Source organism: Neodiprion fabricii, chromosome 2 (genome assembly GCF_021155785.1).
Source record: "Neodiprion fabricii isolate iyNeoFabr1 chromosome 2, iyNeoFabr1.1, whole genome shotgun sequence".
NCBI classification, from domain to species: Eukaryota; Metazoa; Arthropoda; class Insecta; order Hymenoptera; family Diprionidae; genus Neodiprion; species Neodiprion fabricii.
The window spans coordinates 1,926,767-1,945,000 of NC_060240.1; the positions used below are offsets into that span (position 1 = coordinate 1,926,767).

Here is an 18,234-nt window from a genome sequence, read left to right on the forward strand (position 1 = left end):
GAGCCTGAAAAATTTTATTCGCGTCTGGAGTGCAGCGAGGTGGTGAAATTGAAATCGGATCCGAATAAAGATGTTCACAATCAAACGTTAATTATAGACACTGCGGAAGTAGAACCTCAGAAAAAGATGAAGAAGAGTGTACAACTGATACCAAGCTCCCACATGATTAAGAACGTCAAACCTTTGAAAAAATTTTCAATAGCCAACTTCACGTTGCCGGAAAAGAAGATCACGAATAATGAGGATCAGATTAAGGCTACGACGAAACGTAAGTCGATTAGTGGACGTTCCGCAAAATCAAAGCTGCCAATTACGTTATCAAAATATTCAATCCCCATAAGCATCGAGGTTGATTATTCAACGAGAAGACACGCTGGAGTTTTCCTCGGAAATTTAATTCAGTCAAAAATCACCGAATACTTTCCGGTGTCGAAGCCGCCACAGCCAGCGACAAACAATTGTCTGCAGCCTGAAAAAAAAACACTAACGATAATCACAGATAATCACCTACAGCAGGACCGCGCAGAGGAAAACGGAAACAAAATTGAGCGCGGAAATAACGCGGGACTTTCAAAAAATCAATTGCAATTTGCCGCGCCAATCATTCAAAGCGATATTTTTTTAAGCAGTTGGGAACGGTTAAATTTTATGAAAGACGATCATGCAACGCGGAAGCAGATGGTTAATAATTTGAGAGTCATAACTCGCGACGAATATTTATACGGTAAACTGAACAGCAATCGTCGTCAACATCGTAAGCGTTCTATGAAAATGCCTTCGCTCATCGCTAACAGAGGCTTATCACTTCGAGATAATAATATCGATATAACTGAAGACAATTTCAATCCCTGTACTCAGCAAAGTATTATCGAAGATAGCAATGTTTCCGAATTAACCGAGGTAATTCCATCGAGTTACTCGATTTTTTCCTATAATGTCGAAAACAACAATACAGCTGACAATGAGACCAACTGCGATCTCGACTCTCAACAAAAGGAAGAATTACTCGCGCCATGGGATACTCTTGATATTTATGAGAAAGTTACTCGCTGGCACGACGATACGTTTGAACCATAATCCGACATAATTTTCGCAAGTTTTTTTTTTTTTATTTTATATGAAAGAAAAACACTTTTGTTTCAGTTTACTCTGATTCTGTATTTTCTTTTTTCTTGCTTATTATATATATGTGTATTATACCGTTAACCATCTGGGAATATATGCGAATATTACTGTTGTTTAATCCTTAGACGTGAGAATCAGTCGTAACTCTATGTATAAATCGTAACAAATAATTCGGTGGAATAGTTTCCACTTTTGTTTCCTTTTTCTCTAATTAACTACAGTTTATATAATTGTATTTTTTTATTCTTTTTTAATTTTTGTTCTTAATTCAAAAATGGCATATTATTCTTTACATTTCAGTCTCAGTGTTGTACAGTTTGGAAAAACTAAGATAATACTAGGTATGACACTTATTATTATTATAATTATACTTTGTACCTACATGAAACGCAACGATAATATTATATGCGTGGTATTCGTCATATTATAATATATATATATATAATAATTATATATTTCAATTTTTCAAATTAGTAATCATCACGCTTTCTAATGTAACGGTATATTATTGAAGAATATTTTGCATGTGTGGATTGGATAAAGTGACACACGATTAACGCGAGAAAAATTTATGTATACATTTGGTGAGTTGTTAGAGTAGTATTACAGACATAGGTATTAGGTATGCATTCCTGCTTATATCCTATTATTGGTAGTATATAGTTATATGAAAAATACTGAACGGTTGCCCAGCAAATATTATTATCATTTCATTGCATATTATAATGTAATGTATTTAATATTTTCTATTCGTTTCTTTAATATAATTTTGGTGGGTGATATATGAGAAAAAAAAAAAAAAAAAAAAACTTTTTCAAGCTCAGCGATAGTAAAAGATACATATTTTATTTAAAATGAACCTTCGATAGCAAAACGTAAAGATTGTTACGTTTGATTTGAAAAACTAAATCGATAATCTGACATGAAAAAAATAATTAAAAAAAAAAATTTGTATGTTTGGAAAACTTTTCATCGTCTCGTATCATTTTTGATAATATCAATCGATGCGCAATGTTTACTACTACCAACAAGCTATCCCTCATTCGGTAGTTGACAATGGTTCAACAATTCACTGCCCGGGATAAATCAGTCGACAACGAACAGTATTACCTGTTATTATAGCGTTACATTTGTACTGTGTCATTACAAAAATTGGGACAACATATTACCTTACGTATTACGGTATGAGTATGAATTAAACAACTACCAGTTTTACCGTATCAGCCGATATTGAATAAGAGATATAGTTTCAAATATTCGTAATTAGTGTACTTAAAATGGTATTACTTTTTTTTTCTGACTTTTTTCTCTAGTCAAAATTAATGGTTCAACAATTTTTTATGGCAAGGGAATGATCGATGCGTAGTTGACAATATTAAGCGAAAACGCGTCGGAACATTTAAAACTACAAAAGCTGTCACTATTGTAAGTTAAAGTGTGCTAGTTACTTGTGAAAAAAAATAAATAAAAAAAATTACATACTGTTCGCCAGTGTTGTATGATTTTCTGATTTTTTTTTTTTTGTTTTAGTTTTATAACAGTGTACAAAGTTTATTCGATATCATTCCTTTCTTTATGCAGCGGTGTACGTTACAATATTAAACCTTATTACTTATTACTTGTACTTGGGTTTTTTTTCTTTTTTCATATTTTTCGTTTTTTTTCCTAATAATTTGCTACTGGGAAATAATATAGATACAAAATAATAATATATAAAAATTTCTAGGACATGTTAACAATGACTGGACACGCGTTCTATTTCTTCAATTAATTTCATTGTCATCATGGAATTGGCTATAAAAAAAATCTTTAAAATCCAATAAATACGCAAGTGATGAGAAAAAACCAAAACTTAAAACGATGCATCACACGTTGCAAATTATTGCTTGCTAATTTCGATTTGAAACATGAAATTGTATTAAAAATAATTAGAAATTATAAGTTTAACGCGACGTTGGTAAATTTCTTTGACAGTTTATCGATGTTAAATAAAATTCAAAAAAATATACAAAATATATATGTTATATAAAATTAAATGAATTTGATTTTTTTTTCTTTTTTGGGGAATTTTTTTAGAAAACGTGTGCAATTCATTCAAATTGTGGACTTTGCCTCATATTATACTATAATGTACAAATACACATACACCGATGGCAAAATATCAAATTCATAACAGTAATTAATATTAGGTATAAATGCCCAGAAAATTATCATTATTACTAATATTGTTATTATTATTACTATTATTAAACGCACTTAATCTACGTATGTCCTTTTGAACTCAGGTAATTCAAGTATGACTTTTTCCTCGTTACATTTACGTTTACGTTTACAGGAATAAAATCTTCCGCATAAGTGAAGATGAAATGAAACTCAAAGAAAATTGTTGTATATCAGATTCAATCGATTTTGGCAAACTTGCAGGGGAGGTAAATATATGCTAAATGTTATTTGATTGATTCTGAATTCTCGGATAAACTAATGACACCGATTTTTTAACAGAATATAACAGTTTTAATAATAATATTACTGTTACTATTATTTTCTGGAATGACTTTTAGCAGCATCAGTTACTTTGTAATAATATCTTCCGTGATTTCATGTCAGTATATCAATAATAATAATAATATACGGGTATGACGATAAAATTAAAATTACTATTTGCACTCACTCGTATACACTTACAAGTATATATACAATATACAAATTCAGTGCAATGCGTATCATACAGTTATCAGTTATATTACTTAAAATGTAAAAACCAAATGAAGTCTAAATTGTTTTGTAAGAGATCATCAATAAAATCACAAGATACACGTTACGTTTTCACTGTCTCGTTCATTTTTCTATTTACAACTATTATATTTACAAATAAGCGAAATAGTTTCTTACCGTACGTATTGTATAGATTGGACATTTTACGAACAAACGACAACGAATCACCATTTCTAGATAGTTTTGTACCAAAATTGCATGGCGAACGATGAAATAATAAAAATATAATACATACGCGTCAAGAATGTAACAATTGATTGATAATAAAGGAGGGATCGAAATTACTGTAGTTAATTTATATCACATGTTTTTGTATGACATTGTAAATTAGTGAATATATGCTGTATGATTAAAATCGAGTGACGCACTTGTGTTACATGTATGCATGTAGCAAGAGTATAGCGATTAACGATTAACTGTTAAAAAAACTTTCGTCACCTTCTCACAATTCACAGATAAAGCAATAAATGGAGAAACAATCAAACAACGAGCAAAGGTAAAGTTAATGTTATTGCTGTCGGGAGAATGAAATAATTTAAAAACTAATTTCAAGTATAAATAAATCCCTGTACACAATAATAATAATAATAATAATAACTGATCTCGGAAATGGTCGCCATATATAGATGTCGATTTTTCTATCATACTCTTCAACAAATTCTTCAATTTTAAATATATGTACATGGGTATATAACGTATACATACCTTCCAGCCGACGGTTGTGATTTATTGTAAAATATAACTATAATCATGTAAGTCTTACGTATTTTCACTGGTTCGATTACGTGTTTTCGTATTACGGCTGCTGTTACTGCTGCATGGTAAAACGTGCAGGCAGTTATTCCGTCAGACTAAAAGAATAAAGACAGATTGAATTGTAACGCTTGTACACTAGTTTTCCTGGAACGAAAGAAAATCGACAAGAATGATAAATTTTAACACTTCAAGAAATTTACTCACCAAATTTTTTCTTCGTTCTATCTCTCCGACTGAATTCTATAAGAAAGAAAAAGAGGGAAAAATTAATGTTTAAATAATGACATATATGAGTTATCCTTCAATTTTTGTAATACTACATCACTAAATCCTTAATCAAACAGACATGTTTTCATAACTTTGAGTTACATTATTCTTGATACGCAAATTCTTGTTTCATAAAAAATAGAGTTGAACAAGTGTATCAACTTTATTACAACATATCCTTACCTTTTACATGCTTCATCTTCCAGAAGTGATGAATTTATGATTGTTATTTCGAATATAATCTTCAAAAATAAATTTTTCAATTGAATTGAAATTGTAGTTTTACTCACCTATAAATGTGTATGAATCTAAATTCTAAACCGAATTTTATCAGTGAAAGAACATACCAAAGAAATTGCTCATGATTTTTGGAAAATTATGAAATGTTTGTTATTAGCTTGCATTCATTTTTTACCGTAAGGTAAAGCAGAAAATTATGCAGGTTTGTACGAAATACTCAATGAAAGAAGAGCAGAATAATAATGCAATATGCACAAAGATATCTTCGTTGATGATCGCACATCTTATCTTCATGGATGTAGATGTCAGTTCTTCATTGACGAATGAATGTTGACTTTCGTTAAACGTTTTCATTGACGCCGATGTAAGAATTTTTACTCGCCGGTTGAATATCTTAACAACTTTTTTTCGGAAACATCAATTTCGTGATATCAAAGCAAAGTTTTCTGGTTCCAGATACACAAAGCAAATAAAAATATTCACACAACTGCGATTTAGTTGTAAATTTTGTATCAAAGCTGATTATTGTGCCACGGATGTAACAGCTAAGAAAAATTGACACGGACATAACCGTTAATCTGGAAAAAAATAAATATAATTGTAAATTACCTCTTCTGATAACGTTTGAATGCTTCTCTTGTGGCTTTGGCTGATTAACCGTATAAATAATGCCTTCATTTTCTAACGACGGCATCAATTTTGTAGTGATTTTGCGTTTCTTCAGAGATGGTTCTTCCGTGTTGTGAACAGTGAAAGTTTTCCTGACGTTGAGCTCCTTGACAGACTGGATAGCTTGAGTTGTAACACCTCGTCTCATGTAAGACCGCGGTTTTATAATCTTCTGAACCTGATCTTGCTGTGTCCCTGTATTACTGCTGACAGACCTGGCAGCCGTCGATTGCGATTTACCGACAACATCGTCGGTACGATTTTGTACAGTAAAGTTAACTTTAGGAAGCTTAGAATATGGCTTATCTTTCGAGGTAGCAGGTGTAATGTTAGGCGTCAATTTATACACGATATGACGACTGCTGACAGGGTCGGTGTTCATACTTTTCAACAACTTCTCACCCTGCACGGTATTTCGTTCAAACATCAACGCCGGCTTTGTCTTGCCGTTCAAATTTATCAACACTGATTTGTTATTCTTCTGTGCAGCGGCTATGCTCAGTTTCGTCAAATCAATACGTTGCAGTTGTGGAGCTTTCAGCTGTTTGCCAAATGGAATGTCCCCCTCCTTTTTCACAATAAAATGACTCTTGAGTAAACGCTGGTCTCTGCTATCTTCGCCTTTAATTTCATCTGCGGGTAATCTCGTCAGGGCGACTTGAACCTGCGACATGTGCAAAGACTGGTCTTCATTACGCTTGACTGTTTCATCTTCCTCAATTTTGGTCGATCGAGTTCTCGATTTGGCACATTTCTTAGATCGAGTGACATACATAACTTTGGGCTGTACGTGTTGCGTCGCAATTTTACTCTGCATGCATAAGTTTTGTTCTTGAAGATCGTCGTCGCTGGCGTCAGCAGCCGAACATAATTGTGATTTGACGGTGAAGTAACAAATTGCACCCTCGCGTATATTTCCGTCGATAGCGAAAGCTGCCTGCGACTGCTGCTCACCGAGAGTTTCGCTCAATGGATTTTGACTCTGTTGCGGAGTCGGAGGAGGTGTCAAGGTATTTTGACAAGATAGTTGCGACTTGCTCGGAGGAGGCATCAACATGTTTGTGGATATCTGATGGCGATATTCGCCAATGGAATGTGTAGGAGAGTAAGGAACTGTTTGAACATGTACAGGTGGCGATGACGAGGCAAAAGTGTATGGCGATTGAGGAGCATCGACGCTATGAGGAGGAGTAAAATCCGTCAGTGTGCTCGTGGGTAAATCTTCGCTTTGATCAATCGAGTCTGGCGAATGCTGTATGATGTCTTTAAGTTTAAACGACACAAAGTCTTTGAAATGATTCAATTTTGAATAGTCATAACTATTCTCTGCCAGCGGTTGCATGTTGTTGAATTCATGAGAACCAATACATGATTGCAGCGTGGATTTGACGTCGTTTAAATTATCAATCTCAGACCGATTGGTCACGTGCGATTCGCGGGTCGAAGTAGATATCTGTGTTATTATTGTGTCGTCGATCAACGCATGCTGTGGTAGGTGAATCAGCTCTTCTTCAAGCACAGGCATTTCAAAATCAGCTCGCTTACTGCTATTTAGTCCAAACTCTTCCAGGTCCGTGCAATTCAGACCGTCTTTTTGTTCTAGGAACAACTGGTCCTTGGTTTTTTTAGCGAGAGACTCGAGTGGCCGAAAAGTATCAGCTGACGAATGCTCGCTCCGAGAGAACAAATCCGACACTGTGCTGAAATCGTTTAAAAACGCACTCTGTTCTGCCGTAGGTGTCCTCCTGATCAATCTAGGATCGACTGTTTGTACATTAGAATACATAAAATCACTGGAAGGAGAATCCATGCTTGTCAAATCCGAATCTAGAAGGGAATTGAGAATGCCAATTGTGCCCAGGCTGCCTTCTGGCAACGATTTGGGCACTTCATCCGAGCAGGAAGCCTCCTCTATTGCATAATCTTCGCCAACCGACTGTGCAGTTTGTGATTGCCTAAGAGATTCCGTGAAAAATCCCATCACGTTGGAGGAGGATGTTTCGTTGCTACCAGATGTCATGGACAAGTGTTGTTGCTCCTCAAGGATATCTTGCATGCTCATATTGCCGTTCAAAATGCTGTCCAATATGTCAATGTTTTCAAATTCATCAATTTTACTACTATCCCCAAAATTTTCTACGTCATTGTTATTTGTAAGATCGTCGCACAGATGTATACCTGGTATTTGAAAAAAATCATTGTCCTCACTGCAGAGCAACTCTTTGTGAAAATTTTGCACTTTTCTTCCTTGATCCATTGATTTGCTGCAATATCCTTTCGCTTCGTCATCCTCGGACTGAGAATCAATATCATCTTTCCCTACCTCGATAACTTCATCCAAAGATAGAGCATGAATTAAACTGTTTTGCAATTTGTTGTGGACAGCCTCGATAACCCCGTTTTTACAGTTATCGTTACCCACATCTAATGATTTAGTCTTCTTTGAAGTTGAAACTAATTTCTTGAAAATCGTCGCGATTTCTTTTGTGTACGATTTATTATTATCACCCATATTCAGATCACGTTCCTTCTCCTGTTTCGCAGGTTCGATTGACGATCCAGATATCACGTTTATTTGTTCCTCTGTACCACAGCCAAAGATCGAAGCTGTAGTTGACACAATGCAAATTTCATTACTACCTTTTTTCATTTTCGTGTCGTCAGGAACGTTCGAAATATACTGTGAATTTTTACATGAAATTTTCGAAGGTATTGCCGCGTCAATTTCCGTCGTGTGACCAGCCTCTGATTTTACATTTGATGAAGGAACGTTTCGTTTGACGAAAATGTCCTTTTTCTTCTCAGTTTCACTAGTAATATTAAAACTAGACGTATTTGTAATTGTAGTAATTAGATTATCACAGTTTTTATCAGTTGTACTATCGTCTATAACATCGTGCGGCTCTTGCTTCGTGCTTTCTGTAGCATTTTTTCGTTCGGTTTGATCCTTACCATAATAAGAGCCACACGATTCTGACACAGTTTGAATATTATAAGCTCCAGAACCTTTCAGTTCTTCGTTTACGCAATCGGCAAATGTTGTGTGGACAAAAATTGTTGCATCTTCTTTCTTAAGTGGCGACGATTGTGATGTGATGAGGTTTTCAGAACTTTCTATATCTCCCATTTTATCAATAGTCGTATACTGCAGTTGTCCCATCAAATTACACAGTTCACACCCGTTACAATTAACGTTGCATTTATTTTTCTTCTGCTTTATCCCGCCAATGGGATCTGCATGTAGTTTAGTCACTCGTTTGGCAAATCTATTGCTATTCACCGATATTCTGTCCGTTCGCTCTGTACTTTCTGTGACTATATCTTCCGAAATTGGCTGGTTATTTGAGTTTGACTCAGTTTTTTCATTGTTGTCCTCTGTACTGTGAGCATCAGCCTTTTCAATCCATGTTTTATCAAGGATTTTGCGTTCCTTCCTAATTTTTGATTTCTTACCGGCTTCTTTCAACCACTTCAACTTCTTTTTTTCTTTTTTCTTCTTCTGTTTGTCATTTTCTTTTTGCTTCTGTTCATCATTCTCAGCTGTCAAATCAATGAACACTACTTCACCTGGCAGTAATTTTGGAAAGGAAGGTATGAACCTTCTCAATTTCACCACTTTTTTAACAGGCTGTAATCCAACCACAGATTTATTTAGCTGAAGAATATCTTCTTGTTGTAATCTGTTAATAGATTCCAAGTTGATCTGTAAATACAATGTACAAATAATTCAATTTTGTTCAAGTCAATAAAATATTGGCTCAAACTTGTCGTTACTGTCATTAAAGCTCACCTGCGCAGAAGGCACCATGTCAATGCTATCCATAACTTTGAATCTTTCAATAGAATCTGGCAGTGAAATAATGTGTTCGCTTAATTCATATTTAATAAAACTGTCGCAAGCTTTGCGTAGATCAAATGAATTAGGTTGCAGTAACCACAAAGTTCCATTCTTATGACACTCTGGCGGTTTTGGTATAATCTTTCCAAGCTCGGTATTCGATATCGGAGTTCTTTGACCAAGTATTGCAACGCCCAATTCGTTAATATTCTTCTTCTCCTGCAGGTCATCCTTTATTCGTTTCCATAATTTCAAAGCCAATAAGTAACGAACATAAGTCACATCCGTGATGCTTGTTGTGCGACCGGATAAACCAGCGAACAATTTTCTGCAAAGGTGAGAAGAAATTATGAAAAATTTCGTGAATAATGCTTCAATGTTGTCTAAATCTTACGTTGTAACTATAATACGCACGCAACGCGGTTTTTTTTTTCACTCTTTCTTATAAGAAAACTTGATAATACATACGTAAGTATGGGACTGCATATTTGAATGTAATTTTTGGTTATGAATTTGGCCCTCAACAAAACCCTGAATATATGTTCTTCTGAATTATCTGTAATATAAATTTGTTGATCATCAATAGAAGCTTTGTTAAAAAATATAAAAAATCAAATTATGAATTATCAAAAGTTAATCGAAAGTTACAATCACATGACTGACCCAGATATATGAACATGGCCGTAAGTAGCTTGGCAGCAATTTTTGAAGCCAAATCTTTGCCTCTACGAGACGCCTTAAGCTCCATGTCAAAATACATTCCCAATATCTCTGACATCTTATCCAAATATTGATTATGATCATCAACTCTCTGTAAGTAAATTTTTAATAAATCATTCACACTGCATGGTAGACGTCAACGATTTCGTATTAATATTTACTGTAATTTCTGTGGTTGCAAAATAAAAAATTCTCTCCTGTTCCAAGATTTACCTCTTTAATATTTTTCCAGTAGAGATGAAAAAAGATCAAAGTTTGGCTCATTTGAGCCTTTAGCTTGGCTGCTCTATGGGGCTTAGTGTAACACTTATTCACATCGCGTGACATATTCCTATAATTTGAATGATTGTTAAGTTTTAAGACAATAAATATGATGGAAAAAACACAATGGATACATCGTAAATAACAACTAACAAACTTACTCTATATATACACTTAGTAAACGATCAAGCAGCTTGACATTTTTGCTACCAACTGATGACTCAAGGACTCTTGAAAATTTAACGAGCCAAGGAAAGTTTTTGCCCAGGGATTTCAGGAGCTCAGAACCTTGGTGTTTTACAGCTCCATTAGGTTGAAATTCTTCCTCGTTCGTATACACAGTTTCCATACTTAATGAGGTAGGAGGTTTTCTTTGCAATAATTTTTTTACACCCTTTCCGGTTCCAAGTTTCTCTGCACCAACACGACAATAGAAATATTATTATATAGATCAAAAGTTGTCCGTTTTAAATACTCGTCTGTCGCTATTGTAGGAATCATTATTTCATACCACGGACATCATGATCCTGGACATGGAGTAAGGGTGAAATAGAACTTGTGATGTCTGTGTCTTGCGTTGGTTGCGACATTTTCAGATGTTAAGATCTACAATCATAGACAGATCACCTTTTCCGTCGAGCGCGTGTCCTGGAATAAAATTTTTACTAATATAGAAATGAAATGGTATTTCTAATACCAGAAAAACATCGTTTTCCAAGTTTCTGATACAATCTAAAAAACTATTTCAGTAACATGCAGGTCATTTTAAAATACATACATACCAAGAAATCACGATTACGTGTATATTACACATAATCATTAAGTGGAGACAAATTCCGAATTAATGACGAGAAGACGATTCCGGAAATAAAGCAAGAAATGATAAGAACGTAGGAAGATAGGCAGGTGAAGTGTTGACAAAGAAGAGTTTCGGCGTCAACGATAAAGGTGGAAAAGAGGACGTAAATTTTCGATCGTTCCACGAACGCCTAGAAATCGATCGAGGTAAAAAGCGTAAACGGGGGATTAACCCCCTGTGTTATTTAAACGTAAATAAGCTATGCTGTCATCATCAATCCCTGGCAACGCAGACACGCTATACCCTAGACTGCGCCATAGAAGGCGCGAGCGTTGTCGCGGACGGCGATCAACAATGAAACCAGGGATTACATCCGAGTTTTCTCTTGGATTGAGAATTTAGAGGCGAAAAAGCACCAAACCGTACCTTACCGACGAGTCACTCGATGGCTCCACTGGCGAGCTTCGCATATCGAATTCCCATCGTTAATTACACAAATATACTCCGTTTTTCCACGGCAAATTCCATCGCAGGCGGTACCCAGTTCGCCTTCACGTTTCGGTGGTTTTCTTCTGCATGTTTTTACCACTGCGCCAACAACCGACTCCGTGTTTTGTTTGCTACTCCTAGCGCCGTCTGTCGCTGCGTTCACGGATGTTCACCGCCATACATACACTTTCCGGTTACGATACGTCGGCAAGACGGCGTTAGCCTAGAGGATTGGATATCTGCTAATACACCGACACATGCAAAGCTCAAATAGTTTTGAAAACGAGTATAAATATAAGGGGCAAATGCCGCCACAGCGAATGCCGCGCATCCTCAATGATTTTTATCGTATTTTACCGTATGAGATAATTCGGTATCTGTTTATATACAGATCGGTCGTCTGGGGTACTAGATAAAAATCGTATACGTACACATGCGTCGAGGGGAGACCAGTAGCGAGAGCCTGTATGGCCTGTACAACAGCATTTAGAAGCTGCAGACGTGACACGTACCGAATGGCTAAGTCAACTGGCAACAGCAGCGGCCGATCACGTATGTGACATGGCGTCCGGGTAGAAGAAAGTTGACTGTTAAATAAACGTTAATGTTGTTTTTATGACATTAACCGTACGAAAAGGCAACCTCCGAGGCCGCAAATTTCCCACAGACACTTGCATTGATGGTAATGCATGCAAGGAAACCACAAAGGATTAGCGATGGGTAGGGCATCGCCGTCAAATTTTGATTCTGACACAACCAACCTCTCACTCACCACATACCTACTATACCTCGAATCCACTCGAACCTCTCTTCTCCACCACCGCCATTCACAGTGAATTTTCCCGAGATGGATGGCCGTCGTTCCTTGACAATTCATCACGGAAATAAATCCGTTACCTTTTTATAATTCATATATCCTTTTATGATTACAGGTACTTTGAAAAGCACCAGGCCCATCCCTATCAGGTAAATATCTGGGGGTAATTCTCCCACGTTCAAGGGCGGGATTTTGCGGGGGATTAGCTAACAACAAATTGACATACGAAAATTTTTTCATACATTTAATTATCGTCGTTACCCTTGTTCGATTTCTCATCGACAAGTCATTCGCGGAATAACATCATTTCAGACCATTTTACCATCGCGGTGACAATTATCCGACACAATCTCCCGTACGAACTTATCATATGTTTTCATCTCCGTTTTCACAAAGCTGATATATTTCGTTACCCCCAATTTTTCACTATTTCTTTTTACCTCTTATTCATTCATTTCATCGAGTTGAATATACGTTTTCTCTCATTTCTCGTACATCATTCGCTCTTTCTCTCTCTCTTTCTCTATCTCTCCCTCTCTCTCGCTCTCGCGCGCGTTCATACTGCAACAAAAATATAATTACAATATTTATATGTATACTTTTTTCATCTCCTCATTAACATCGTGTTTATGTTTTTCATTCGTCTCGTATGAATCGAAAGCTTTTCCATGGGCTATGTGGAAGAGACACTGAAAGGAAAAAAAAATGTAAATTTTCCGTGATGGAGCAATAATTTCGATCTCCCATTTCTACGCGAACTATACGAAACGTTTCGAACCTTTAGTGAAAAAAATAAACACTTTGCGATTGTCTCGTGTTGTAGCAGGCTGAAAAATATCGGACAAATCATCTTCAATTACCTCTGAAAACCCATCATATTGAAGAAAACCGATCAGTTTACTGGACTGTAAACATAACCTCACTTTCGTTAAAAAATCAATAATCCAGATTTTCCCGTTGATTATTTAAGTCAAAAAACTGATTCATATTAGACCGTTTCGACGAACGAGAGATGATTTAACGCCGTGTTATCGCTAAAAGTAATGAATTATTTTTCACCCATGTAATGTCACCACTAAAATTTTACTCTTTGTTGATCGCTCTTCTGTTGTCTTTATAACGTTCTCTTTTTTTTTTGTCCTCTCTCTTTCTTCATTTCTAACAAATGTTTATGGAAATACTTGCGTAGCCTTTGTTTGTTTTTGGAACGTTACGAATTTGCTGCAATCTTGACCCTTAAAAAAGATGTACAAAATAATGTTCCATTTATTCTCTTCATTTTTTTTCTTCCCTCCCCCGCCTAATGTAATTGTAAAAACCTACGTTTGAAAATTTTCACTTACAGAACGCTAAGTATAGCAGTTCGAAGGGCGGCTATTCATCGTCGACAACGTCGTCGGACAGTCGATACGAGGGGCGAATGCGCGATTCCCCAAATGGTAACTCGTACAGTCCGGCAGGAGGCATGGGGATGGCGATGGGAGCGGACCGCGATAGCCCTCGTAGCTACCCAGCGAAACCTCTTTACAAAAAGGAGAGAGAAAACAGAGACTACAAGCTATCCTCTAGGGACAAGTATTCGGGTCAGTCGTTATTTTCGCGTCTCGTTTCATCGCAAGCCCCACCAATCACTAAGAGTTTGAAACAAATTAAATTTACAAACTTAATCCCCGCGTTTAGAATCGTTCCACTGACATTATTGGAGTAATTTTGGTCACTTGCATTTTTGGTCGGTCAATTTTTTCTTGCCAAAAATATTCAAAGCTGATCAATCTTACCAATTCGCGTACAAACTTCACTGATTTTCAGTTATTTTTACAATGATTTTCAATCAGTAAAACTGCAAACATTAATCGGCCCGAGTTCAAGTTCTTTGCGACATGTATCTTACAGTTTTCTATAAATTACCGATACATCTTTTTGTGTCATATTTGAGAGAGAAGTTTTTATGGAGTTTCGAAGGAGCCACTAAGAGTTATGAACGTTTCATTCCTGCAAGCATGATTGTTAAGTTTTAAAAATTTTTCTTAATTTTATTTCATATCCTTTTTTTCGGGCAATCATTAGCTCATCCTACAGGAATTAATAATTCTATTCTTTCAGTATAAAAACACGGTTGTGTCTTAACGTTTTCAGCCCTAACATGCTTGCTTGCATATGTGTAGATTGTGCACGATCCCCGAAAGACAAGAGAAGCCGTGAAAGTAGGGACTCTGAGCACAGGACCAACCATGATAGGAGCGGCGCAGAGGTGAGATTTAGACAGGATCACAATATTATTGATAAACTATTCACAGACACATTGTTTATGTTTCTAAAATAAAGCGACTAAAAATATTCTATGGGTTTCAGATGTTTTTCATTTACAACTTGCATCTAATGACATAGAAATTGTCTTTTCTCCAAGGTACAACGACTTGCATAACATTTATGTGTTTCTTTTATTGATAGATTTTACATCCCTTAAAACTATCGTCAAATTCATCACGAGATTCGGCATCTCAACGAAAACCAGCACATAATTCCTGTCAGGTTAGTATCAGCTTTGGTTTATTTATGGAAAGAAAGAAAAAAAAATTGGACCGCCCAGAGACAGTGCAATCATGTTTCGGTAATTAATATTAGTTCTCATTTCTATCATGCCATCGTTTTAAATTTCAATCATTTGTCGAGTTGAACTAATACTTGGAAAATGAAACTGCTGTAACATATGAAGCGAAACTTCAGAATATCTTTCTAAATTAATCAGTAATTCTTTCCGAAGCTTAATCCACACCACAGACCATTTCTAAAATTTTCATTTTGCTTCTTGTCTATTTAACGTCATTATTATAATAGAATTCAGTTCTTAACAAATAAAGCCAATCAATGAATAGTAGTATTGAATATAAATAGAAGTAATACTTCTTTTTCAATGTAACATAACATGGATGTTGCAGTTGTTTTTGACAAGAAATATTTTTTAAAGTTGTAAAAGGGTTTGCGGTACAAATAGGATGTCAAATACAATTTTTTCGGGAAATTTTAGAACACTATGTTTAGGACAAACGGGGTGATGAGCGAGGTGGTGGCGCCATGGAGAGAACGGCTCGATTTGGGGACTGGTCGGAGCACATGAGCTCATCTGGGAAAAAGTATTACTACAATTGCAAGACGGAAATCTCGCAATGGGAGAAACCCAGAGAATGGATCGTCCGGACAGACAGTCGGCAACGTCAATCTAACGATTATTCATCTAGGTCAAGTAAGTAATAGAAAATTTAATGATATTTTGAGATAAAATAATACAGGGTTGTTACATCACTGGAAAACCGGAGAAAACTAAAAAAAGTCCGGGGTTTTCATTGAGAAATGTGACGTGCGATGTATGTGAACGACCTCATGCCTGAACTATTAACAATAACTTTTGCTTTTGTTACTATAAAATGATGTTTTTTCATGCTTGCACGAAAAAAGCTTGCAGAAAAATTTGATACTATCTGACAAAATTAGGGCATATAAAATATCCCCTGGTCTCAGCAAATACATTGGACTAAAAATGGATAGATGTAATGTCGTAACCTAGGTCCACGAAAGTTGTTTAATCCCTGTGCAAGTTACAGTTTCATTGATGAGGCTAATCTTTCCAATTTTCCAGAGCATGCAAAATGTGAATCGCTGTAACAACCCTCAGTGTGATGTGTACTTATCCTTGTTTGTTTTTCATCCTCAAAAAAGTTAGCCAAGATTATTTGGATTGTGAAAGAAAAGAGAAAAAAATAACTAACGATAAGCTGGTTACAATCTAACATACATGGTAAAAATATTTTGGCTGAGGTTCGTGATTTTGATCCGCGTTGTTTTTAGGTCATGATAAACATTCCAACTCAAGATCAAATAGTAGCAGTAGCAACGTCCGGGACGGCAAGTCATCGCGGCAGTCTGATAAACGGGAGTATTGGAGCTCGTGTGGCGGAAGTAGCGGTGGTAGTAGCAGGGAGGATATTTCAATTAGAGAACGAGAACGTGACAAAGAACGAGAAAGGGAACGCGAAAGGGAAAGAGAATCCTGCAGGGAAGAGGTGGGAGTGGAACGTCAGGCACAAGATATGGACATCTCGCCGGGCGACTCCACACCCACCTCGGAACCCCTAACTTCTAGTACTCACGATACACTGCCACAAGGGCCTGTACTCCTTGCAACTGGTGAGCAATTACATACTTCAAACTCCTTTTCTCCCAAGATAAACACTTTCGATTCACCATCTGCGTTAGAATCGACAATGATTTTAATCGCAGCATTACCCCGATTCTTCGTTTATTTGCCCTTAACTTCTTACATTAAAATACGTCGGAGTACAGCGTACCTGTAGTGTGAGAATTGAATAACTCGTACGTTTTTTTTGGCGTGCCATTTTCATATTGATTAAGGTATATAACAAATTTCTTGTTCTTCAAGAACGAATTACAATTCTCGTTTCCTTCAGCGTTACCTCGTCTGACTTCGCACCCACCGTCTACACCACAAACACCCGGAAAGCTTAGTTCACCGACTCAACAACAGGGAAACAGTAATGCGCCAGGACCACCTGTTTCCCTCGTTAATTTACCAAGGCTTTTGTCACAAATCACTGGAAATAAAGAACAGCCCGACATCACCCCGCAAAAAGCACTCCAAACCATACAAACAGCCATCATGCTCTCTCGCCAAGTAAGTGAAATACCCGATCCTCGATACTTGTTGACGTGATTTATTTTATCGTTGTTAAATTCAAGCGCTGAAACACAATACCATCGGTCCAGGAATCCGTCTATTCACTTCGAATTGACGGATTTTAATAGAGTAAAAAAATGGTTCTGGTCTTTGAAAAAAATTATAAAATAAAACAATGAAAAACATAGAAATTCACCATTTTACAGCAGTCAGGTAGCAGCGATAGAGGTAACGGTGGCAATGATGTGATGGCTCCGTTGAAAGTCGACACTACAGGAAACGTAGCAAGTGAGGGACCACCCACTCCGACGCATTCGGAAACGCAGGACTGTATCGATGCTCGAAAGTGTAAGAATGAAATTTTGAGGAAAAGAAGAAATTTAAAGAGTTTGTTAATAAGAATAGTGGGTAGATTTTTAATCGCTATTTTCTCGTTACCGTTTTGCACAGTGACAAGTCCTGGTGGGACAAATCCTGGAGTACAAGGTGTCAGCTCTCTGCAAGGGTTGGGGACACTGGCGTCGTTAAGTAGTCTAGGAAACGGGGGAGGACTGCAAGCCTTGTCCAGGGTGCAGCCTCCGCTTACCCCTTCCCTCACACCCTCGCTAGCCAATCATTACCGAGAGGATTTAACGCAGCACGTGCGTGCTTTTCCTGCTGACAACCTTGAGAAACAGGTTTGTTAATGTGAAATTAATTCTTCTTCGTCTTACGGTATAGAAATAAAAATAAAAAAAAATAAAACACATAGGATACATTTATTTTTTATCTTCTTTGTTGATCCT

At 36.5% G+C, this 18,234-nt stretch overlaps 2 protein-coding genes across 9 annotated transcripts in view; one reads left to right on the forward strand and one right to left on the reverse strand.

The window, feature by feature from the left end:
* Positions 1-2,573: 2,573 nt before the first annotated feature.
* On the reverse strand, positions 2,574-12,407 carry LOC124175765. Of its 4 annotated transcripts, none has more exons than XR_006869232.1 (10): positions 11,877-12,407; positions 11,163-11,299; positions 10,813-11,065; positions 10,604-10,721; positions 10,334-10,481; positions 10,139-10,226; positions 9,623-9,998; positions 5,107-9,535; positions 4,861-4,896; positions 2,574-4,751 (listed from the first exon to the last, which is right to left on the reverse strand). XR_006869232.1 is itself a non-coding variant. In XM_046556261.1 (10 exons), exons 2-10 carry the CDS (start codon positions 11,239-11,241, stop codon positions 4,747-4,749), a joined length of 4,866 nt encoding a protein of 1,621 aa, XP_046412217.1. In that variant the 5' UTR covers positions 11,242-11,299; positions 11,877-12,401; the 3' UTR covers positions 2,574-4,746. The 4 variants fall into 4 exon arrangements, 1 of the variants encoding a protein (XP_046412217.1); XR_006869233.1 differs by having other exon boundaries at positions 11,882-12,401; XR_006869234.1 differs by lacking the exon at positions 11,877-12,407 and adding an exon at positions 11,434-11,530.
* Positions 12,408-12,481: 74 nt separating this feature from the next.
* The window catches only part of LOC124175771 (WW domain-containing adapter protein with coiled-coil homolog), a 7,531-nt gene continuing 1,778 nt past the window's right edge, over positions 12,482-18,234 (forward strand). Inside the window, exons 1-10 of one of the 5 annotated variants that reach the window (XM_046556276.1) lie at positions 12,482-12,659; positions 12,872-12,905; positions 14,102-14,339; positions 14,922-15,007; positions 15,208-15,288; positions 15,799-16,000; positions 16,603-16,941; positions 17,223-17,446; positions 17,638-17,797; positions 17,900-18,126. In XM_046556276.1, the coding sequence (XP_046412232.1) occupies positions 12,619-12,659; positions 12,872-12,905; positions 14,102-14,339; positions 14,922-15,007; positions 15,208-15,288; positions 15,799-16,000; positions 16,603-16,941; positions 17,223-17,446; positions 17,638-17,797; positions 17,900-18,126 (1,632 nt within the window). In that variant the 5' untranslated portion in view covers positions 12,482-12,618. Of the gene's footprint in view, positions 12,660-12,871; positions 12,906-13,451; positions 13,797-14,101; positions 14,340-14,892; positions 15,008-15,207; positions 15,289-15,798; positions 16,001-16,602; positions 16,942-17,222; positions 17,447-17,637; positions 17,798-17,899; positions 18,127-18,234 lie in introns of those variants that run through there. The other 4 variants (XM_046556277.1, XM_046556280.1, XM_046556279.1 and 1 more) reach the window with 4 other exon arrangements.